General features: G+C 33.1%; 1 protein-coding gene across 4 annotated transcripts in view; it reads right to left on the reverse strand.

Annotated features, from left to right (window-relative positions):
• Positions 1-25,566, reverse strand: part of HFM1 (helicase for meiosis 1) — an 89,430-nt gene that overhangs the window by 40,554 nt on the left and 23,310 nt on the right. For all 4 annotated transcript variants that reach the window (XM_043575549.1, XM_043575546.1, XM_043575545.1 and 1 more), the window contains 19 exons: positions 25,201-25,278; positions 24,832-24,990; positions 22,172-22,372; positions 22,000-22,088; positions 17,178-17,221; positions 16,969-17,070; positions 16,419-16,564; positions 15,431-15,525; positions 14,662-14,795; positions 13,651-13,698; positions 10,490-10,570; positions 8,541-8,632; positions 6,298-6,404; positions 6,159-6,206; positions 5,466-5,563; positions 5,251-5,382; positions 2,673-2,758; positions 1,715-1,798; positions 1,403-1,560 (listed from right to left, as the gene is read on the reverse strand). In XM_043575549.1, coding sequence (XP_043431484.1) covers positions 1,403-1,560; positions 1,715-1,798; positions 2,673-2,758; positions 5,251-5,382; positions 5,466-5,563; positions 6,159-6,206; positions 6,298-6,404; positions 8,541-8,632; positions 10,490-10,570; positions 13,651-13,698; positions 14,662-14,795; positions 15,431-15,525; positions 16,419-16,564; positions 16,969-17,070; positions 17,178-17,221; positions 22,000-22,088; positions 22,172-22,372; positions 24,832-24,990; positions 25,201-25,278 — 1,982 coding nt within the window. The remainder of the gene's footprint in view (positions 1-1,402; positions 1,561-1,714; positions 1,799-2,672; positions 2,759-5,250; positions 5,383-5,465; positions 5,564-6,158; positions 6,207-6,297; positions 6,405-8,540; positions 8,633-10,489; positions 10,571-13,650; positions 13,699-14,661; positions 14,796-15,430; positions 15,526-16,418; positions 16,565-16,968; positions 17,071-17,177; positions 17,222-21,999; positions 22,089-22,171; positions 22,373-24,831; positions 24,991-25,200; positions 25,279-25,566) is intronic.

A 25,566-nucleotide genomic window follows, 5' to 3' on the forward strand; every position in this document is an offset into this window, starting at 1 on the left:
ATACTAAATGAAATAATATTATTGACCCTTAGATAAGTCCTATCTCATAGTAAACTAAAGTCAATACTGAAAATCACTTGCTACAAATTCTGAGGGGAGAAATGGGGTGTCAGTGGAGATACCACAACCATTGACCAAACAGCTGATTCCAAACTGCATTGCCTCATTTCAGGCCCACCTGAACACATAGTTGCTGTCAACCACACAAGAGCTTGCCCCTAAATCACTACCACTTTTAAATGGCTATACACAGGTTACACAAATTTGTGAGAACTTTAGTATCTTTAAAATTAATATAAAATAGCTCATATCCAGTAACATCACAAACCAGCAACCAATATTGTGACTGAACTTATTTTAGCCTTAAATAGTCAAGACTATAATCAGATTTAATTTTCACAGAGAACAAAGATTTGTATAATGACATATTCTCTACAAATGTGTCATGGCTAGTTGCAGGAGAGTAGTTAACAGTGAAAGGGATATCCTATCAGACACTGTAATTCCTATAGGAATCTTGCATAGAACATTTCAGGATGGTATCCTCCAGTACTCTGGCAACAATGAGGAGTTTCCCATTTCAGAGTCAATGCCATTCCTGAACTTATAAGTAAATCAATATAATTAGGAACATAGCCTCTGGACTCAGAATGCTTAGGCTCAAATCTAGACTTTGCTATAAACTATCTATATGCCCTTGGACAAATTAATTAAACTCTCTTAGTCTCAATTTCCTTCTCTATTAAATGTAGATAATGATAGCACCTACCTATACAAAGATTAAATAATTCAATACCTTAACCTACTAAGTGCTCAAAAACTATTAGCTATATCAGCTATATATAGCTATATCAGCTATAACTGATATCCTTAGAGTTTGCTTATGACATCCTGGGAGAAAATAACAGTATTAGAAAAAAGGCTGATGTAAGAATTACAGAATGGCATGCTAGATAACTAGCATGAAGGTACCTCCTTTACATATTTGATCTGGTTGCCTGGATCCTACAGTGGAGCTACAGTAGGTTGTTACATTTTAATTTGGAAATAGAAGATGTATCTTAAAGGAGTAGGAGAAAGATAATCAGAGTAGTAAAGTCATGAATGGAGAAAAGCAACAAAGTAAGAAAGTTCAGCAACAATGGACTATAGCCACCCCTAATGGTCATTTATTCGCTTGTTTCAAACCATGGTGATAGCTTTCACACTTTATTCATTTGAGTACTAACAACGAACCCAGAGTTAATAACTTCTTTAAAGGACAAGTGGAGAAACAACCCTACTACAGTGTAAGGAAAATGTAATTTAATTGATCTGCCAGTGATTTTATTACTCTTTCTCAGAATTTTTCTTTTAATAGTATACACTTAAAAATAAAATCAAATAGAAATTATACACTTACATAATTTTGTGCTTGAAAACCAGTTGATTATCTGCATCACCTATGATTAAGGTAACATAGTGAGAATCTGGTGCTGTTCTTTTAGTTTGTAGCTGTTTAAAGTTTCTTAATATAATGGTCACTAATATTTCTGCCATGGTATCATTATATCTTGCAATCTTAAAAAAAAAAAAAAGATAGGAATAAAAAGTTAAAAATAACCTTACTGCTCATATTCAGTTCCAAGTCAGCTAGAGATAGATTTATTCCTGAAAAGACAATGAAAGTACCTAAAAAACAACAAAAACAAACAAACAAAACCAAAATATTTACCTGTTCCACTTCAAGTTCATATTTTGGTAGATACATCACTGTTTCTTTTATTTGCGTTCCAAAAGGAGGGTGTCTATTTAAAATCTAAAAACATTTATGTCATTATATTCTTACCACAACACCAGAAGTTCTTTTAGTAAAATAGTCAATAGTTTTAATAATGCTTATTATCCAAAACTTTAAATAACTTATGACCACAAGAAAGTATTTTTTAGAAGAAATAAAGATATAAAAGGTTAGAAGAAATAAAGATATAAAAGGTAGGCTTTATGGGAATGAAAGCTGGTGCAGCCACTCTGGAAAACAGTATGCAGGTTCCTCAAAAAACTAAAAATAGAACTGCCCTACGACCCAGTAACTGCACTACTAGGTATTTATCCAAGGGATACAGGTGTGCTGTTTCAAGGGGACACATGCACCCCAATGTTTACAGCAGCACTATCAACAATAGCCAAAGTATGGAAAGAGCCCAAATGTCCATCGATGGATGAATGAATAAAGATGTAGTATATATATACAATGGAGTATTACTTGGCAATCAAAAAGAATGAAATCTTGCCATTTGCAACTACATGGATGGAACTGGAGGGTATTATGCTAAGTGAAATTAGTCAGAGAAAGACAAATATCATATGACTTCACTCATATGAGGACTTCAAGAGACAAAACAGATGAACATAAGGGAAACAAAAATAATATAAAACAGGGAGGGGGACAAAACATAAGAGACTCATAAATATGGAGAACAAACAGAGAGTTACTGGAGGGGGTGTGGGGGGGAATGGGCTAATGGGTAAGAGGCACTAAGGAATCTACTCCTGAAATCATTGTTGCACTATATGCTAACTAATTTGGATGTAAATTAAAAAAAATAATATAACATAAAAATAAATAAAAGGTAGGCTTTAAAATTTAGATAAAATTCACATAACATTAGTAATAAGTGAATATTAAATACCAGTTCAAGCTCCCTTGCATCTGTTTCTTCTATTTTTTTAAAGGAGGTCAAACCTGCATTTACCATTGCATTTGACAATGTTATACCTGTGGAAAATTAATCAAACAGCAGTTTTTAAACAATCCATTTTAAACTAAATCTATACTTAAGTTTTCAACAATAGTAAAAAAAATATTTTAAAAGATCTAGAATAAGAACTAATTTTTAAAGTTTTTTTTTTAAGTTTTCAGTTGGATTAATTGGGCTGTGACATTTATTCAATTGTTCATATTTATTTTTTCAAACTAAAATAAAACATGTATTCATTTTATAGAAAAGGAACTCTAGTCCACATGATGACTCAACCCTTATTTTTATCATATGTCATCCACAGAGCAAGTACCAAGAGATTCCTATTGTTATACTCATGTTTGAAAAAAACATGATTCATGGATGGGAATATTGCTTCATAAAGCTATCATTCTCTGAGCATTTTTTTTAATGTTTATTTTTGAGAGAGAGAGAGAGAGGGAGAGAGAGAGGGAGAGAGAGAATAAGGAAGGAGCAGAGGGACACAGAGGATCCAAAGTGGGCTCTGTGCTGACAGCAGAGTCCGATGTGGGGTTCTAACTCACCAACTGTGAGATCATGACCTGAGCCGAAGTTGGGATGCTTAACCGACTGAGCCACCCAGCTGCCCCATCTGAACATTTGTATCTTAGAAAGAGTTCTCTGTTTCTGTACTGAAATCAGATAACTTTATTCTTCTGTCTAAAATTTCATTACATTTAGAATAAAGTGAAAATTTCCTACCATGGCCAAAATCCCTTACCTATCTGACTTGACCACAGTCTACCTATCCCTCTAGTTAATTTCCTACCATTCTCTTGCTGACTAACTCTCTAGTCACATTGGTTTTAATTTTGTTCTTCAAGTACATCAAGTTCATTTCCATATTTGTATCTTCCCTGTTTCTTTATGCTTTAAGAAACTGGAATTTAAAATTCTTACACTCATAAATGAATTTAACCAAACCCCCAAATAGGAGATACTGTCAGAAGTACAAAGTTCCAAAATATTACCATGTTGTCTAAGGCACATACATTACTGGTGGGAATATTACACTATTCTTTTTCCAGATCCTTAACTATCCTTGGGAATTTCTCTTATTCATTCTTAAGATACCACTCCTAGTATTAATAATTCCTTCATGTTCATTTTCCTTTAAAACTTTTCCTGAATTTTAATTTTTTATAAACATTGTTGAAAATCAATATGCATTCATTTTTTCCCCCTGATACTCAATAAGAACTTAGATTTGCTTTTTTGTTTGGATTCCCTCACTTTTCTATTATATGAGTTTTGCTGGGCGATTTTTGCTTCCTTCTCTTCAGCTGTACTAAGTAAGTATGAAAAATACATTAGTGTTTGACAATTTGGAAGGGAAAGAATGCAAATGATCCCTGATTGACAATATTCTAGAAAGTCAGACAGGCTGGCTTTTTCATTAGTAATTTTATTAGTAACCATTTAATCTAATTTCAAAATTTTTCTATAAGTTGCCATTTCCTAATGTTGTATGGAACCTCCTTCTCAATTTAGAACTCATCTTTGTGAGATGGGAGCAGCATTTGGTTTGCCAGGACCTCCACAGAAAGGTGAACCTTAATGTCAGGAACCTTTCCTCTAATTTGACCTTACTTTCACCAGCCAATCCCTATTTCCCCCCAGTTTCTATTTCCCTCCCAGAGGACTAATTAGTCCTCTGCCATCCCACTGATTTCAAACCTCAAGGAAATAAAAAAGGACTTCCTCACAAAATAGCTGGAGAACTTTGTTCTAAGGAATAATGAGACAATCCCTAATAACCCATTATATAATTTTTAATGTCCCCAAGATGCATGTAAAATTATAAAGCTAACAAAGCTGTCAGTCATGGAATATAACAACTCTCTTCTTAGAGTTCTAGGTATCTAGGAAAGGGTAAGGGTCACAAAGTCAAAGGCACCAAGCTAGAAAACTCTAGAGGACTTTAGTTATACCCTAATCTTTGTAATTGACATACTCCATAGTTTTTTCAGTTCATACCCAAGTTAGATCTCAATAGATAGGAAATAATTAGGCACAATCTTTTGTCTGCAGAGTCTCTATGAAGATAAGTACAAATATTGTGCTGTTACTGAAAAAAAGAGGAAAAGTTAAGATATAATTAGATGGCATAATTTTCTGTAATGTATTAGGAATAGCCAGGATTGCTAGCTCTGTAACTTATCATTGAGATCAAACCAAAATAATCATAAAAGTGGAAGAGAGAGCAACACAGAGTTACCCAATCACTAAAACAAAATTTCACTCTTGGTTTGAGAACAAATTTAAAAATAAGAGCATTCACTTTTATTGGGTTTCCCAATTGATTTCAAATAGAATCCTTCAAGGAGGAAACAAAAATCAGATTTTCAAGAGAAATACAGTACTTATTTAGGCCTACAAACACATTTTTTCTTAAAGTCTATAAACACCACAGAATAATTTTCCTAACAATAAAAAATAAAATAAACTGCAGACATTGACAAATTGCCTGCCTGTATTTGGTACCTACCAATTTTTTCCAGCTGTTTTGATACATGCAGAGAGTTTTCCCAAAGTTTACATCTAAAACATTTAGCTAAAATCAAACTGTTCAACAGTACAGCAAACTTCTTTTCTTGAACAGCCACAAAATCTGACAACCCTAAAAAAAATTTTCTGATGTTAAATCTAGTATACTAGTTTACTGGAAAAAATACTGAAAAATCCATTAATCCTGTAACATACATCTTGTAATTCGTGAGCCATTTCTGAAAATCTTCGAGGTATCTTGGGTCAAAGCAAAGTCTTGTATGGGAATGCATCCTAGTTGAGCCTGAATAAGGCTGAGGGAAAGAAATTTCATGATTTCCTTTTACAAACTATTATCTCATAGTTTTTGATATCATTTATTGAAGTTATCTCTTCTTAAATACCTCTCTGCCTTAATCTCTGTGACACTAGATGATTCTATACCTCATATCATTATTGTCACAAGTCATTGCTGACTTTCTCTTTCCAATGTCTAAAAGTCCCCTTCTTTGTCTCTCCCAGAATGCCACTAACATTCAATACACATTTATTACATGTGTTTCTATACTGTTATCTTTATATACATGAATCTCATTCCAGCCAACCTGAAAGCTCCTGATGATGAAAAACTTAGCTTCTTTTCTGTCATTTACCTTGCTTCAGCAGAACACACTCTCAAAAAAACGTTTGTTGATTTAAAAAAATCACAAATTATCTATTTTAACTGAAGTCTAAGAGATTTTGGACATTAATTTCACATCTATATTCTGATATATATTCTTGTTTTATGTAAATATGTTCTTTTTGTATTAAAGAAAACAAATTTAAAGGCTTAAAACTAAAAAAAAAACTTTCAGAAATATGAATCACAAACAATAGTATTTTAAGACATTTAACAATCATCTTTACCAATTTACTTTCATTTCTCTTGTTTTAATTCTTCCTTCCATTGGAAATCTGTAAATAAAAACACAAGGCAAAACTTTTATTACTACTTATTTTAACTAAATAAAACCTTTTAAAAGTTACTTAAAACATATTTCCATACCTGATAGTTACCCGATGTGGATCTTTGTTCAATGTATTCAATGTTTTCTTTTCATTTATCCTTAACTGCACATCTACAAATTCCTTGCAGCTGGCTATCATTGTGACCTATAAAATTTCACATTTGCTCATTCATTTATGTCCATTCTTTACTTCTTTCCTTTCATACTCTTTCTATGTATTTACTTCTTTTCCTTTTTTTTTAATTTTTAAAACGTTTATTTATTTATTTTGAGAGAGAGCAAGCAGGGCCAGGGCAGAGAGAGAGGGAGAGACAATTCCAAGCTGACTCCACACTGTCAGCACAGAGCCTGACGTAGGGCTCAATCTCATGACTGTGAGATTTATGAACTAAGCCGAAATCAAGAGTCTGACACTTAGCCAACTGAGCTACCCAGGCACCCCAGTATTTACTTATTTTTCATGCTGCCTTGGGACATCACAGCTTTGTCATTTAGCATAACAGAATTAAAGATTTACTTTATATATTTTGCTTTTTAAAGGATTCATTCACTCATTCATTCATTCATTAACAAGTGTTTACAAACACTTGTTATATGCTAGACGTTATGTTACACACTGGGACTATGCCAATAAAATTGTAAAGATTAACAAAATAAAATTTAAAATATTCAGTCCCATGCCTACCACATAGTAAGCACTCAATAAATGTAGCTTTCATTTCTACTACTATTATATTATTATTCACCCTTCTGTAGTTTGCAAAACATTATCCTGATTGAGACTAATTTTGTAATGAAAAGAGTACTTTAGATATTAAAAAATTTGTGTTATAGAGCCTAGTTCTGTCAGATGACTGAGCAAAGCACTCTTTGTACTTTGGTTTCTCATATCTGTAACATGAAACTCACATCCCTTCTAATTCTCTTACACACTTACTGAGCTCAAATTAAGATGAGTTAATTTAATATTAGTTTAATATTAAATATTAAGTAAATTTAATATTATTCTTGATTTCTTCTTAGTTAAGAATAATATTTACATAAAATACAAGCATTCTACTTTTCATCAATTTTGTGCATTTTTTCATATAATAATCTTATCTCAGTAATCAACGTAGATATTTTAAATAAAAATTAATGGTTGGGGCACCTGGGTGGCTCAGTCGATTAAGCAGCCCAACTCTTGATTTTGGCTCAGGTTGTGATCTCACGGTTTTTGAGTTCGATCCCTGTATCTGGCTCTGTGCTGATGGTACGGAGCTTGCTTGGGATTTTTCTCTCCCCCTCTCTGCCCCTTCCCTGCTTGTGCACTCTCTCTCTCTCTCTAAATAAATAAATAAACTTAAAAAAATAACGGTTAAATTTGAGAATAAAAATAAATGTCTTATTGCATATTCATGTCCCCTGTAAAGAGAGAAAGGACCAATACAGTTGTCAGGTATCAACATGACTATGGTACTATTTACTGCTGGAGCTGCAAAGTTGTCCCCCCTGTTGATATCTCAGTATAACCTTGTTTTCACTCCCATTTTCTCCACAATCACTGCTTTTCTCTGATCTATCATCAATACTATTCTATTTCTACTATTATTGTTATTCTTATGCAAAAGATTTAGGGAAGAATTACAAGTATATGGCACACTTGCCCCTCATTCACAGCAGACTGGCCTAATATATCATGCCATATCATCCTGGATCCTTCTCAACAAAGTATACTTGGTAGCCACTACCAAGGTAATTGGCATTATCACATAAATTGAAAGGCAGTTTCCATCCATACTTTGGGTATGTATGTAAATTTTCTTAGCCCTGATACAGAAATACAATTGAAAATACATTATAAAGAGTAATATTCCATATCTAATGATCAAAGGTATATAAGGTTGGGAGACATAAGCACTACTAGAAATGCTTTCTTGGGCACCTGGGTGGCTCAGTTGGTTAAGCATCCAACTTCGGCTCAGGTCATGATCTCACACTTCGCCAAGTTCAAGCCCCACATCCAGCTCTGTGCTGACAGCTCAGAACCTGGAGCCTGCTTTGGATTCTGTGTCTCCTCTTTCTCTGCCTTTCCCCCATTCAGGCTCTGTCTGTCTGTCTGTCTGTCTGTCTCTCTCTCTCTCAAAAAAATAAATAAACATTAAAAAGTTAAAAAAAAAAAAAGAAATGCTTTCTTATCTGCTCAATCTTAAGTTGCAAGAGATATGCAAATTAGTTGTTTCCCCAATATTATTTTATACTATGTCATTACATATTTATTTTCTAGTGACAACTAATTTACCAGATCTAATAAAGTCTCTTTTCCACTGATGGTACAAAATTTCTTCACTGTCTCAAATGTAATATAATACCAAGCCATCAATCTTCCTGCCTCTGTGGAAAAAGATGAAAAAAGGAACATTGACTCCATCAGTTGAAGCAACCTGCTTTTTCATCAGTTTAACAAAGATTCCTTAACATGTATTCTGTACCTATAACAGCATCAGGTAAAAAGACACACCAAAAAATCTCAAAGACACAGTGTCTGGAATTTATAGGTTGACTAGGGAGATGGCTACATGCAAAATAGCTAGACTAGAGGACAAAATCCAGTTAATGATAATGTTTATATATACAACCTTAAGTTCAGAGGAAATTAAAACCTAAGAGAATGGTCAGTGTGGGATGGCTTGGTAGAGAAAATGGGGCTTGAGCAGGATTTTAAAATAACTAATATGCCTTGGCAGAAAGAAAATAAAGCTGTCATGACCTCAGTAAAAATCAAGACTTGTTTATCAAAGGAGTAAAGTTAAAAAGACTATCTTTAGAAAAATAAAAAAGACTATCTTTAGAACACTGTAATGAGAGATATGGCTTAACAGTGACTATGCGTTCAGGTCAAACTGACCTGCTTCAAATCACTGCTCCACCACTTGCTAACTAGGTGATCATGTGCAAGTTATTTTACCAGTTTCTTAATGTAATGTGGGGGTAACAGAAGTACGTATGTCATAGATTTTTTGTGAAGATTAAATGCAGTAATACATATATAGTACTTAGCAGAGTGCCTAACATTAAATAAATACTGCCTACTTTTATTGTCAAACCATGATGAATAATAAACTATGAAGGCCTGAAGAGCCTGGAAATACTATTAAAGGAGTTTAGATTTTGGATTTGATTTGTAAAATAACAGAGAACCACTTAAAATTATAAAGCAAATTGTAATTAAACTGAAGTTTGAAAATAAATTGTTTTGAAATAGAACTTTGAGTTGGTTGGGGGTAGCAAGATGGGTAGAGTGGGGGTGAGTAAATGATGAAATGAAATTCATTTAAAAAGCTACTGGTTTCAATTACAGGTTGTTAAAAGCATTACAAAGAATTTCAGTCTTGTGAACACACACACAGAAAACAGCTGGGAAGAGAAAAATGGCATACTGCTTCTCAAGGAAAGGGCTAACATTTATGTATGTGCTACAGGTTTTGCTGAAGAAGGGAAGAATTTGACATCCCATCAGACATATAGGCATCAAGGACATGGTAGAGTAGAAAGAACTAAGAATCAAGAATAGAGAAGTAACCAGGGCAGCTTAGAAGTCACTTTATCAATTAGGATTCTGATGGATTTTTTCAGCCAAAATGTAGGTGATGCAGTGGTTCATAAAAGGGAGCATCTGGGAGCAGTGTGTGAGATATAGAGACTATGGTTACCATGGGAACTAGTACATTAACCCGTAGGATACATTTAAAGATGCTCCTCTTATCCTAGATGTTTATAAATTAATAAAAGGTTTCTCCCTGCCAGAGAAAATGAAATGTTTGAGAAAAGACTTGATACTTGCTGGCTTATTAGAAAGGATGAAAGTTTCCTAGGTAAGGGATAAAATTAACTTAGAAAGGAAGCCATGAAGCAAGTGAGTCAAAGAACTGGCAAAAGAGCATCTACAAGAGTTATAAGAGATTTGAAATGACCCTAAGATTTGAGTATTTCAACTCAAGTTACCAGAATCAGCGAAGACAAAGTCTGTGCCTGCCAAAAAGAAGCTCTATTAATTTTATAAACAGGACTCATACAGTATAAATAGATCATGCTAACAATGATGATACCCTGTTATCATCATTGAGATATTTAATGAGATATTTAACTGAGATCACAATTTAATTTTAGCATCATCTAAATTTTAGTAGAAGATATTTTAAAATTTAGTTTTAAGCAAGTGTTAAATTTACTAACTGATGGAAAAATTACCAGTTGGTTTGAAATTAACATCTTCATCCATCCTAATCAAGTCCAGAGATGATAAATCATTCAGATTCTTCAAACACAATTCTGTTCAGTAATAAGAAACATATTTTTCTATTTTAGTAAGATAAGGGAGTAGCACAAAATAGAATTGATAATCAAATATGCTAAAGTTGTGTTTCTGTATATTTGCTGTGGGAAAAACTATAGTCTCTACTTAAGTGGTAAGAAAAAACTCATTAAATAAAAGAGCCAGCTAATAGGCTAAAAAGTATTGTTAGTAAAAAGTATTGTTAGTTAGAGGTTAAGTATTAATATTATTTGATATATAAGCTAAGAAACAAAGAAACAGGCTAGGTTACTTGCTCAAGGTCTTTGCAACCACTTTCTATCTGACTTCCAATATGGCATGGTTTTCTTTTTTTTTTTCCTTTTTTTTTAAAAACTTTTATCAAACATGTATACACACGAAGCATAAAGTCAAATAGATCTATAAAGATTGTTCAAAAAAACACCAGTCTTTTCCCTCCTCTGAGTTTGCCACTTTTTTGAGTTTGCCACTTTTCTGAGTTCGCCACTTAAGAACATTTCAGCTGATGCTTTTAGTACTTACTTCAGCATCTCTAAAATGCCACTATTGCTACCTGGAAGGAACTTTTGAACAGGAAGTTCACTCTCATTGACTGATGAAGATCAGAGCAATTATAGTAGCCTGCTGCTTACAGTGCTCTCATTGTTCCATGCTATAAAGCTCAGAAGACTGGAGATTGTTCAGAGCAGGGAGTGAAAACATCACATCCTACTCAATCTTAAAGAGAGTAGCCACTCACAAAAACACAGCCCTTGGAAGGCAAAATTCTTTGAGAAATACTTCAGTTTAAGCAACATTGCTTAGGCAGCTTGATAGTTTTAAGTATTTGTTTAAGTAAGGCTTTGAGGTCTTTGCTAATTTTCTTATTTTTCACTAATAACTTTCAGTAAGTTAATCAAAGGAATGCTTATTACATTACATTCTGAGAGCACTACTCTAAGCTTTAGGTTTAAAGCCGTGAACAAGACAAGGTTCCTTCTCAAAAGAACTTACATTTTACTGAAGGAAACAATCAGTACACAGTTTAACAATAATAAGATTTCAGGTATTGGTGTGTTTAAGGAACAACAAGAGATCCAATTTAGAGACAGAATGAAGGAGGGGGCAAATGACAAGAGATGAAATCAGAGAAACAGGCAGTGAGATATCAAGAAGGATTTGTGGGCTCTGGTGGAAAGTCTGCATTTTATTCTAAGAGTGATGAGGGAGCTATTGGAGCATACTGAGCAAATATAACAATATTTAGCAATATTTAACAATATTGGGGCATACTGAGTAAAACATAACAAACTTAGGAAAACAAAGGATCCTTTCTAAGAGATTTAATGCAGATCTCCAAGGATACCAAAACATTATATTCAGTTATATAATAAACTTGGCTATTCTTTATAAGCAAACTTAGCTACCCTATAATGACCAAAGATAAGGCAAATATAAACTGTGGTTCTACTAATTTAACGAAGTTAAATTAAGGCTTAATTAAACTAAATTAAACTTAACTAAATTATAGTTGTCAAAATATAGCAAGACATTTTTTGGACTATCTCTGATTTCTTGTGTTCCTTACGATCAAAATATGTTTTAAAAAACTCCATTCAAAATTGGCCAGTAAAGGACAATACAACTATTTTATAGATCCGTTTCTCAACAGCAGCATTATGAATATACGTTATTACTTATCACCTTGTTTCAACAATATATTTATTCTTTAATTTTTTAATGTTTTTTTGGTTTTTTTTGTTTTTTGTTTTTGTTTTTTGAGAAAGAGAGAGACAGAGGGCAAATGAGGGAGGGGCAGAGAGAGGGAAACACAGAATCTGAAGCAGGCTCCAGGCTCTGAGCTATCAGCACAGAGCCCAATGTGGGGCTCAAACTCATGAACTCTGAGATCATGACCTGAGCCGAAGTCGGACACTTAACTGACTCAGCCACCCAGGCGCCTCAATAATATATTTATTCTTTAATCAATACAGTTTTACTGCTTCATCCTTATCTCTGCATTTTAATATGCATATGTGTATATCCAAGTAAAGAATAAATAAAAGTTGGCTAAATATTTTTAGATCTACACCAGGTGAGGGCCCAGACTAGTATTGTTGCTCTGTAGACGAATATCTATTCCTTGATCCTTTTTTTTTCTTAAAGTAGTCTTTGTACCCAGCATGAAGCTCTGGGGCTTGAACTCACAACTCTAAGATCAGGAGATGTATGCTCTACTGACTGAGCCAGTGAGGTACCCCCAAAATGGCTAAATATTTTTAGTGAATCTAACATTTTTTCTTCTACTGAGAGTCTCAATACAATGAAAAGGTAACAATTTCTAATCTTAATAAATGCTCAACTATCTTTTGACATCTTAAAAGAGAGATCATGAAGTATTGAGTGATTAATTAGAATGAAGCTAGGGTTTGATGGGAATATACCATTAGCACAGATTAGGATAAGAAGCCCATAGTCAAGGTAGGCTTATATTTTCAATTAAAATTAAACTAGAAAAGAAAAATGAAGAGTTGTGTATCTACAGTCAATATTTTCAAAGTCAAGGATCATTGTAAAAATAAAAACAAACCAAGTTAACATATTTTACAAAGGAAGATATTCTGATAGAATTAATTAACTAATTCAGAAAAAAAGTACATGTGCTAAACTTTATTTGCATGTGAAAAAGAAATAGTTCATTTTTTTTTTCTGGAGGAAACAAGTTTACTTTTTAAAAATAATTTTAAATTAAATTTTATTTTTTCAACGTTTTTTATTTATTTTTGGGACAGAGAGAGACAGAGCATGAACAGGGGAGGGGCAGAGAGAGAAGGAGACACAGAATCGGAAGCAGGCTCCAGGCTCTGAGCCATCAGCCCAGAGCCCGACGCGGGGCTAGAACTCACAGACTGCAAGATCGTGACCTGGCTGAAGTCGGACGCTTAACCGACTGCGCCACCCAGGCGCCCCTTTAAATTAAATTTTAAATTAAAAATACTTTTAAAAAATAATTTATCAAAAAGTATTCTTTCACTCTAACCAACCTTTTTCATTAAACTTTGTAAAATATAATTTTTTATAAGGAAATGCATCTAACCTTGTAATTTTGCTTCAATTCCATCTTTGTTCAATCCAGATGCAAAACCTATATAAGTTATGAAAATTCATAAAATAAAATAGAGAGGATTTAACTCACTTTATAGGCTCAGTTTATACCTGGTTAACTAGAAAAGAGTAATCTAAATCTTAAATTGGGAAAAAAATAGCTTACTGAGTTAAAGCAAGGCTTAACTATCTACAGAAGATAACCACTGTTGTGAAATCCTTTCAATATCAATTGACTATCTTTTGCATATTTTATAACCATGACCAGGCATTCTGTACTTTTTTCCCTTGGAGATCTTAAAGTTTTTTGTATTTTTTTTGTTTTTTTTGTTTTTTGTTTGTTTTTGGGTTTTTTTTTACTTATGAATACATTTAATTAAAGATCTCTACTCTGAAAACCACAACATGTTGAGGAAAGAAATTACAGAAGATACAAATAAATGGAAAGGTAGGCGATCTTAAAGTTTCAAATGTGTGTGCATTAGAATAGTATTGCAGCAAGTCAGGTTTTAATTTGATATTCAGCAATTGTAAGTATTTTTACTTTATAATCTGTACCACATGAAGAACCCTCTAGAAGCAATATAACCACATGTATATTAGCTTTAGAAGCAGGATTCAAATTCCAGCAGCAAGAGCAGTACTACACACTTTGATGTGAACATTAGTTCAGACAAAATTCAGTAATTTTTTATTTTAACTTTTTAAAAATAATTTTAGGCATATTTTAAATTTTTATTCGAGTTAATTTTTTTTCTAAAAGATCTATTTTTAATGGTGCTGATTTCTAACCTTATTAAAAGACTAGAAGCATAAAAGATAAAGATTTCTCACATTTGTCTACTCTTGCCTCTAAATGTATTTCTGAATGTTATTACTTTTTGCTTTTGTTACCTACTAGTGTCTGTAATCTATTCTGTGACCTAATACTATGCCTAATAGTATAAATATAGAACCATCTGGCTTGAAAAATTTACTACTTTTTCAAATCAAAGTAACAAACCATAATGAGATGGATTTTTCAAGGCTCTGATATAAAGCAAAGTTGATCGTATCCATTCCAAAGCAATATTCACATCTGTGATGGTATGCAGCACTATCTCTGCATTTAAATGTTCAATAAGATGTCTGTGTAAACTAACAGGAAAAAAAAAAACAACTTTGCCTTAGTAACATGTATTTCAATGCCATAACACTTACTTTTTTAAAACTTCAATAATGTTTTGAATTCAATAATATAATTGAATATAGTCATTGCTATATAAAAATTCATGAAAGATAACTTAATTTTCAAAATATAAGAGAAAACTTTAACAAATGAGTTAAACTGTTAAAAAATTATAGATTTTTCTCTACTACATGCCTCTAGAAGACATTATTACTTAAAAAACAGTGGGGAGTGAATTTTCTCCCAGAGTATTAAAATTATATACTTTACTAAAAGGTCCCAGATTGCCTATCTATTATTAAACAAATTTTAAAGATGTGAAGAGATGTGAAAATTATAGTCTTCCTCTTATTACTAATTTGGCCTTGTATAACAAGGATACATGCTACCACATGCTAAGAAACTACCGGATAAAAATATTATGTTGTCTTTTTTTTTTTTTTTTACTACTAAGTTTTTTAAAAGGATACAAACTTTCCACTTAGATTATTGAAAAATTTCAAGAAAATAGCCTTAGAAAATCTCCTAATCAAATTTCCTTTTATATGTGAAAAGGAAAAATATAGGCTATATTAACATCTTTTTAGAATATTTTCTGTATTACCTGCTTTCTACAGTGTCACTACAAGCTAACATCTGAATATACTTCTCTTTTGTACTTAACCGAGTCATAATAACTGCAGTAGCTGTAGTGTCAAACTGGAAAAAAGCACACACACACACAGACAGAGAGAAATGTAGTAAAAAAGAGTACATGTTGGTACCAGTCCTCTTCAATAACTCATGAATTTCATTTTATATTAAACAGTCTCTGTCTTAAACAATAGGTCAAAAGGGCCTTAAAAATACTTCTGAATTTGAATGTTCACTGAAAATGTAATTTAAAACCTTCCAAGAGTATAGATGCAAAACTATCACTTGGTTTCAATGTAATATACTTTTGGCAATGGTAAAATCAAAACAAACCTAGGCAACTGGATAAAAGTTATAAGATTTGGTGTATTTTACATATAATCTAATTGATCCTATAAAAATCATGGATTTGGATAACATAGTATTTTGACATTCTTTGAAAAATTATTTTTCCTACATGTTCCCTTACTACCCATACGAATGACTTCTATAAGTATTTGTTAGAGTAGGACATGTTTTGTAATATATATGGGCCAATTTTTAATTGTCACAATACCTGGGGACCACTATTGGCATTTTGTGCTAAGACTCAGGGATACTACACATTTTGCAAGTTATGACAGTCCTACACAATGAAACACTGTCCCATCTAAAATGCAAATAGCATCCCCATTCAACAAAAAAAACAAAAACCCTCAAAACCAAAAAAAGCATTAACAGCATACACACATTCATAAATCCAACTATCAGCCAATGGAAACTCAGAGGGAGTAGAGCAGTATGTGTCCTTTGGTAAGACTTGTTTTACTTCTATTAAAGTAGATTTTCCATTACATTTATTTTTACACTTAATCTAAATAGGAAATGTTAATCTCCTGTTTAACAAAAAGTACACAAAAAGAGTTTTTGCTTTTTACCTCGTTTTAAAACAAGTTACAAAAATAAACATTGTCACTTACTTGAGGTCGACCCGCTCTACCAATCATCTGTAGAATATCTGTTTCACTGTATTCTTCAAACATTCCTCCAGCATAATGCATTGTAGATTTTATAACTACTAGGTGAGCAGGCAAATTTACTCCCATAGCTAAAGTACTGGTAGTAACTGCATCGGATTAAGAAATAGTATTTTCAAGCTTTATAACTTTATTGCTTCAGGTAGATATCTTCTTATAAAATATATATTCTTATAAATGTAATAAAAACTCATACATAGGGAATTTATGAAGAACAAAGAGGAAAAGAACACTACAATGCAAAATAATGACACATCTAAAAACTATTAAATTCTTATTTTTCAAGTAGCACTGTGTTCAGTAACATGATAACTAAAACTGCCAAAAAGTTTACTGTAGCATGTGTATGCATGGGTAGTTACATAATTTTAGAATCTTGGAAGAAAAGCAGAAATAAGTCAGAATGATTAGGCTTTTTCTTTCTTTTTTTTTTCTCTTAATAAATAGTTTTCCAAAATATCTTATAATAGCCACAAGAATTTGTTTTACTTACAAAGAACTGGTAGATCTCCAACAGTGAAAGCTCCTTCAACTACTTTTCTATCTGACGGCTCCATACCAGCATGATGATAAGCAACACCATAGATTAAGATATCTATAACAGAAATATATAATCTGTTATACACTGTTAATATTGCATCAATAATTGATTCCTTTTATCTATAGCTGAAAATGCAGTTCAAAAATAATCTCTAAACCTACCTCTCAGTTTTGAATCTCTTAAGGAATATGCACACTTCTGTAACCTATTTTAAAAAATCATAAAATTATTAAGTTATTCACTAATATAAAAACTCTTAGTTTATTAATTATTGTGAAGGTACAGATATCAAAACAGTTTTACAATATCATTGTTTGAAATCCTCTTTAAGAAGTAGAGAATATCTAAATGTTTGTTTGTTTGTTTGTTTATTTATGAAAGGGGGGTAAGGGCAGAGAGAGAGGGAGACAGAGAATCCCAAGCAGGCTCTGCACTGTCAGTGAAGAGCCCAACAGAGGGTACAGATATCAAAACAGTTTTACAATATCATTGTTTGAAATCCTCTTTAAGAAGTAGAGAATATCTAAATGTTTGTTTGTTTGTTTATTTATGAAAGGGGGGTAAGGGCAGAGAGAGAGGGAGACAGAGAATCCCAAGCAGGCTCTGCACTGTCAGTGAAGAGCCCAACAGAGGGCTCAATCCTACAAACTGCGAGATCATGATCTGAGCCCAAATCAAGAGTCAGATGCTTAACCAACTAAGCCACCCGGGGGCCCCAAGAAGTAAAGAATATCTAACTTTGATACTCAGACATCCCTAAATTCACAACTCAGCAAAACAAAACAAAAATCAAAAAACAATTTAAAAATGAGCAAAGGACCTAAAAGGACATTTTTCCAGAAAAGACACAAATGGCCAACAATACATGAAAAGGTGCTGAACATTATTAAACATCAGGGATAAATACAAATCAAAACTATAATGAGATGTCACCTGTTAGAATGGCTAGTATCAAAATGACAGGAGACAACAAATGTAGAGGATCTAGAGAAAAGAGAGCCCTTTCACACTGTTGGTGAGAATAGTAAACTAGTATGGCCACTATGGAAAATAGTATGAAGATTCCTCAAAAAATTAAAAATAGAACTACTAAATCATCCAGAAATTCTATATCTGAATTATATCCAAAGGAAACATCAGTATCTCAAAAAGATATCTGTATTCCTATGTTCACTGCAACATTATTCACAATAACCAAGACAGCCAAACAAGAGTCTCAGACAAATGAATGGACAGAGAACATTTGACATACACACACACACACACACACACACACAGGAATATTATTCAGCCTTAAAAAAGAAGGAAATTCTGCCTTTTTTGACAACATGGATGAAACTAGAGGGTATAGTCCTAAGTGAAATTAGCCAAAAAAGAAAGACAAGTACTGCATAGTGTCACTTCCATGTGAAATCTTAAAAGAAAGGAAGGAAGGAAGGAAGGAAGGAAGGAAGGAAGGAAGGAAGAAAGAAAAGAAAGGAACTCAGAAACAGAGTAGAAAAGTGGTTGCCAGAGGTTGAAGCTGGGGGAAACAGGAAGAGGTTGCCAAAAGGGTACAAATTACATGCGCGCGTGCACACACACACAAAGAAGTCCCGATTTTATCAGCTGTAACACTGAAGCTCATTTTAAAACAGGAATTTGGAAACCTCACTTTCCACCAGAAAAAAACATAAATGGTGATTATTACATTCATGGGTCAGAATATAAGTCTATTCCCATAATTTGCCTGAAAAATATTCACAGGGAGTAACAATTTTTAAATCTCTACTATATTACTAGTAAGCCAAAAAAGATAAAAATAAGAAATAGTTGTTTATAGTCTTATAGAGATATGAAAGAAAGAAAACTAGGTTAAATCAAGAGAAGAGGAAGTTAAGAGAGTTTCTTGACAATCTGAAAAGGAATTCTGGGTATTTTAGAAGATTTTGGAGGTTGGTGGGCTTGGTTCTTATTTATGTCTAAGAACCACCAAATTTTTGTTTTTCCATTTCACTGTTGCACTTAATGACACTAGCACACATTATTTCTAATATAACATTCACAATTTTTTTAAGGATTCAAATGTAATGAAGAGAAGGCAAGAGGAAAAGACGTTGGTATTAAGCACAAGCTCTGTGCTATACACTGTTAAGTGTCTTAGAAATGTTGCTTTATTTAATTCTCACAATAACAGTGATACAGATAGTCGACTCCCATATTAAGAAATTGAAACTGATTAAGAAATTGAAATGGAGAGGTGTGCCCAATGATACACTGACAGTAAAGTGGCAACACTGCAATCCAAATCACGGTCACTAAGTTCATGCTGTTTCTAACACTACCATTTCATTCCTGAAAAAAACAGGAATAAAAAAGGGGGCTAAAGAAAAAAAAAAAGGAGAGACAAAGAGTGAAGACAGCAGGGAATTAAAAGAGCAATTTTTCTTGAGTTACTTGGTAAGAGTGGGAAATGAGAAAAGGAGAAGTATGATACATGCTTCTGTTTAAGAAAATGATTATCTGAAACAAAATTAACTACTTTGTGTGCAGCAGACAACAGAGGAAAAGGGAGAGGATGGAATGGAAATTAGTTTTAAGGATGCTTAAAGGTTAACTATTTCAGTTCCTTACTCCTATAAATAGGCTCAGGTCCAAAATGCTAATTATTAAGTATTCATTTTGGGAGGCTATATAGTCATTCCGTATTAATGATGCCACCACTACACAAAAAATTCTATAAGTTTTTAAAAATTTCCTTCAGAGTTAGTTTTAGATCAAGAAAATAAGCTTCACTGCTTGACAGCCACATGTGTTTCTCACTAAAAGTCACATGTCCCAACTTGATCAACTAGTTTATTCACCCAAGTAGTTTTCAAATTAGTCATTGCTACTTAGAGTCTTTTTATACCTACTTTTTTTTTTTTAAACCCAGTTTACATTTATTCTATTACTAGTTTTATAATGACCTGGTCAATCAGTTTTTGAAACACCATCTTTACTGATAACATTTAGAAAATTAATAATCAAGAATGTTATAAAACCAAGTGCTGCTGGTTTGAAAACTATCAATTGTGATTCGATCATAGAAAAGGTTTGTGCTAGCAAAATGACCTGATGGATGCATACAGTCTCCCAATGTGCTTGATCATGGCACATAAACAGCCAAGGAGTTTTCTTGACTAGAACCAAAGGCTCAGACTAGTTGACTAAAATAAAAACTTAAAAAAAAAAAAAAAGTCAGGAAACATTCTCATTATGAAAATACTACCAATTAACTTCCTGAAGTTAATTAAGAAATTTCAAAATACAGAAATATTTTGTTATTTGGATGTATGCTACAACAGAAGAAGTATTTGGGGTGCCTGGGTGGCTCAGTTGGTTAGGCATCCAACTCTTGATTTTGGCTGAGGTCATGATTTCACAGTTCATGAGTTCGAACCCCATTTTGGGCTCTGTGCTAACAGTGCAGAACCTGCTTAAGATTCTCTTTCCCTTTCTCTCTGCCCCTCCAACGTTCTCATTCTCTCATTCTCTCTCTCTCTCTCTCTCTCTCTCTCTCTCTCTCTCTCTCAAAAGTAAATAAGTAAACAGGGGCACAAAGGTGGCTCAGTGGGTTAAGCATCTTACTTTGGCTCAGGTCATGACCTCATGGTCTGTGAGCTCAGGCCCCACATCAGGCTCTGTGCTGACAGCTCAGACCCTGGAGGCTGCTTTGGATTCTGTATCTCCCTCTTTCTCTGCCCCTCCCACACTCACACTCTGCCTGTTTCTCTCTCAAAAATAAATAAACATTTAAAAAAATTTTTTAAATAAATATGTAAAAACAGAAGCAAAAGTATTTAATAAAAAGCTAAAGAAACCACAGTACAAAATAGGTCATAGCTGGGGATGTTAGACTTAGAAACCTTAGTAACAGAATCTGAGGATTGATGGACAAAAAGAAGTCTTGTAGAAGTTGTTAGAATGTGAGCAGTTAAAGGCAAATTGAGGTAAGCATCAGTCTCTTTCCCTGGTCCACACCAACTCAAAATGGCATTCCATTCCTTTTCTTTCAATGTATCTAAAATAATTCTATTTTATGATTCTTTCTCTCAAACCAACTCCTCCTCCAATGTTTCCCAGCTGAATTATATTGCACTCCCTGGTTGCTCATTGCAGAAACCTAACACTAACACCCCCCTCACCTTCCTCCACATAGGTAATCGATTACCAAGCCCTGTTGATTTTTACTTCTAAATATATGTTAAATATATAATTTTACCTCCATCAACACTGCCACCTCCTTAGTTCAAATCACTATTAGTTTCTAATAGTTTGAGATGCCCATAGATATGTAATTGGAGATGTCAGTTAGGCATGGACTATAGACCTGGAACTCAGAATGGAGATCTGGGTTGGAGCTATAAATTCACAGACATATATAAATATGAGTGTATGCATATTCTTTGAACCCATGTGATAGATACAAATACTCAGAAGTTTGGAATTCGAAAGAATGAACCTTGGACAGAACCTCTAGAATGTCAACATTTAAGAGCTGAATAGAAGAGGTGAAAAGAGGGCTGAGAATGAGCAGCCGGCAAAGTAGGAAGAAATCTGATAGAGGATGATCTTGAAAGCACAGAGTCCAGAGTTTTTAAATACGGTGGGAGGGACCAAATGTTTTAGAGGCTGCTGAGAGATCAACAGCAAAATTAGCTTTAGTGAAAGATTACAACAGATGCTGAATTGAAAATGGGCAAAAAAAAAAAAAATGAGGACAGCAATATGAATAATTTTTCAAGAAACTCGGCTATGAAATAAAGACAAGATCATAGTGTCACTAAGATTCAGTCTCTCGATCTTCCAAATTACTATTATCCTTGTTTTATAGACAAGGAAACTGAGGCTTAGAGAGGTTGAGTAACTTCAAAGGGTTAAGGAATGAACCCAGATTTCTCATCTCATCAAGGTAATCCCTAAAAGTCTTTGTACCTCCAACAAAAAAAAGAAAAAAAATACCTCTGCTTCTGTTCCACAGCCATAATAAACTTAGCATCCTTCACAAGAACCAAAGCAGCCTCTTGCACACCTTTCCTTGTTGCACAAAACTGAAAATAAATGAATAATTCTTGGATTAATCATATTAAAAACTGAATACTACACTCAAAAATATGCAACTAACAATCCATACCACAAGTGTGGGTTTCTGATCAGAGTATGTTTGTATAACATTGGCAATTTTGTAGTTGAGGGTTAAATCAAACTTAAATTCGGTTTGGTTACTACTGCAGGGAAATCCAAGGACCACTTTCCGAAGTTTCACCGGCCGATGTTTCTCATCCACTTTCAGACATACAGCAGGTCTTTCACCATTTGAAAGCCATTCTGCAATCTTTAAATAACAGAAATATACATTAAAAGTTTTGTCTAGTGAAGTTTTATGGCTAAAAATAACCGAATAACAGAATACCTTAAAGTCAAGGTATAAAAATATGTAATCAAGTAGTCTTTTTCAGTATTACATATTCCATTGACACTGCTCTATTGATATATTGGTAAATATTATCAGTAGCAGTATTTTAAGATTATACCCCGTTTTCACTATGATAAATTCCCAATTAATTATAATTATTTTGTTTTATTTTCCTTCCTACAAAATTGATTTCAGCAGAGAAACTAAATTTCTCACTATCATTATAACCTTCCTATTTTTCAGAACTATGCCTAGATATGGGTGACACAACTTTTGAGTTGTGCTAAGTAACAGCCAAAGAGTACCAAAGTAATGGCTGGCCTAGATTGGCAAGAGCTGACAATTTTTAAAAAAAGAGTAAATAAATACTTGAGAAATGGCAATGCCAAAAGCACATTACAGGCTCAATGCTGAAGTCACTAATTTCTGGAACTATTGTGACCAGACCTCATTGTCACATAACCCGGTTAGTAATCAGACTTCATGCCCTGCTCTGAAACTGACCATTGCTTTTATAGGAAATTGTAGTTGCACAGGAAGGAAATACAAAAACATTTTCAAGACTATCATGGGTGTAAATAAGATCACACAAGAATTTAATTTGAAAGGAGCAGAAGGCCAAGAGTAAAGACACTAATTTAGGAGAAAATTGAGGAAGAGGATTTGTACAAAGAGATAGAAAAGTAGCATTCACAGATGTAGCAATTATCACAAAGGGGGAAAGAATTTCAAGAATTACAGAGTACTAATATTTAATGACTGTTTACAAATCAAAAGAAAAGTTTATTATCCCAATGTGGAAAAAGGGTAAAGAACATGGCCTGGCAAGTTGCAAAAAAGAACTTAAAGTAATTAATTTTTTAAAAATATTTACTTCAGTAAAAATCAAAGCAGTATAAAATTTTAAAGTAAAGTACATTTAAACAAAAAGTGTGACAACTATTTAAATGTAATAACAATAATAACTTATTATAATATCCAGTGCTAGAATAGAGAAATGGCTAATGGTGGAAGTACAAATGCCTGTACCATTTATTGAAAGCACTACGTCCTTAGAGTTTTATATATCCTTTCACTCAGTTATTCTACACTAGAAGTTCATCCTAGAAAAATAATCATGTTTTCAAAGATATATTAATGTTAGCACCATTTACAATAGCAAGAATGGAAATAATCTTCTATCATTAAAGCTAAATAAATTACAATAAAACCACAAAAATTGTATTAAAAAAGAATATTTAGGGATGCCTGTATGGCTCAGTCGGTTAAGCATCCAACTTTGGCTCAGGTCATGATCACGTGGTTTGTGAGTCTGAGCCCTGTATCGGACTCTGTGCTAACAGCTCAGAGCCTGGAGCCTGCTTCAGATTGTGTCTCCCTCTCTCTCTGCTCCTCCCCTGCTCACACTCTGTCTGTTTCTCTCTCTCTCTCAAAAATAAACATTAAAATTTTTTTAAAAAAGAATACTTAATGACATGGAAAAGACTAGGTGACTTGCAAGTCACAAAAGAGCATGTACATTTTGATTCCACCTATACATCTAGAATGACAAACACTGGGTTTCTGTTGATTATATATACTTAAAATTTTTCTTTATTATTCTTGAGCATGAACAAAACAAGTTGTCAATTTAAGAACAAAAAAATGTTTAATGGTGCCAAATTAAAGATAAAGATAAAATTTTCCATTGTATTAGACAATATGGGAACAATTTGTGAAATTTCTAAGTAGTGGGAGAAAACAGTCATACTATAGTAAGCTGAGAAGTAAATAAGAGGGAGAAATAATAATTATTTTTCAAGAAGTTTCCCTAAATATTGAGGAAAAAAATTAGGATATATATTCATTACAGCAAGTATAATATGGCATACAATTATTCCTTTACCTGTCTGTGTACCCCATTAACCATGAGATCCTCAAGTTCAGGGTCTATATGTTTTCACTTTTTTATCTATTGCTAGTGCTTACCATAATGCCATTCACATAGAATGTGGAAAGGTGGGTACTAATCACTTAAGCAATTATTTTATTCTCTATTGTACTTTGCTATTCAACCAGAGTCAGCTGATTAGAACAACCATAACAAGTTATTAGTCAAGTTATTATGAGGCATCTGAAACTCATAAAAACTAAGACTCTTAGATATTAGTAAACAATAGACTTATCCCAAAAATGTTTTATTAAACAAATCAACCAAATATTAATACTGCCATATCTATGAGATACAGCCATAGCTTTCTACAACATACTTTCCTACTAAACTGGTTCTGAAATTTTCAGGAAAAAACCCTTTATTTTCCTCTAAGATTAAAATGACAAAATGTTCCACCAGCACCAGTGATTAAAAAAAAATCTGACAGACTAAAATTCTAACTTACATCCTCAGCATTTGGAATTGTTGCAGATACAGCTACAAATCTCATTGGAATCATTGTGCTGCTATTTTCTGAAGCAGGAGATAAAGACTGTACAGTTTTCATTCTGCTGACTACAACTTCAAGAGTTGGTCCACGATTTTCATCTTTTACAACATGTACCTAAGAAAGAAATCAAGAAAAAATGATTGACTATAAAATTAAAAAATTCCTTAATCAATTAAAATCCTTAATATTATCACTCTTCCTTAAGAAAATGAACTTTTCCACTTCAAGGGATAAAACATATAGTTCAGTTGAAAATGTCTTGTTTCTTTCTATCCATTCTAATCATTTTACCTTTATCTCTAAAAGTGAAAATGTGTTCACTACCTCATCAATGAGGAACAGTCTAACCAGCTGGACCAAAGAGTTGTCTCTCCATTTTCTAGTCATGCTATCCCATTTTTCCTAGAGAAAAAATGCAAGTGGCTTAACAGGATAAAGAACTATAAGATATCTATAAAAAATTTCAACATGATACAAATCATGGGCAATATTTTAGTTCAAACTTTTAGTTCTTAAAAGTATCCTGAAAAAAATGTGAAGATTAAAAACACTTTAAAGGATTTTGATAGTCTTACAAGTGCTTAAAAAACTAAACCCCCATTTATTTTTAAGTTTAACCAAAAATATTCAAAATTCTAGTCTAATTGCCTTTTTAAGCCCTCCCAAGTTCTTCCCTCTGCGATACATAAT

This window comes from Prionailurus bengalensis, chromosome C1, assembly GCF_016509475.1.
Source record: "Prionailurus bengalensis isolate Pbe53 chromosome C1, Fcat_Pben_1.1_paternal_pri, whole genome shotgun sequence".
Lineage (NCBI taxonomy): Eukaryota > Metazoa > Chordata > Mammalia > Carnivora > Felidae > Prionailurus > Prionailurus bengalensis.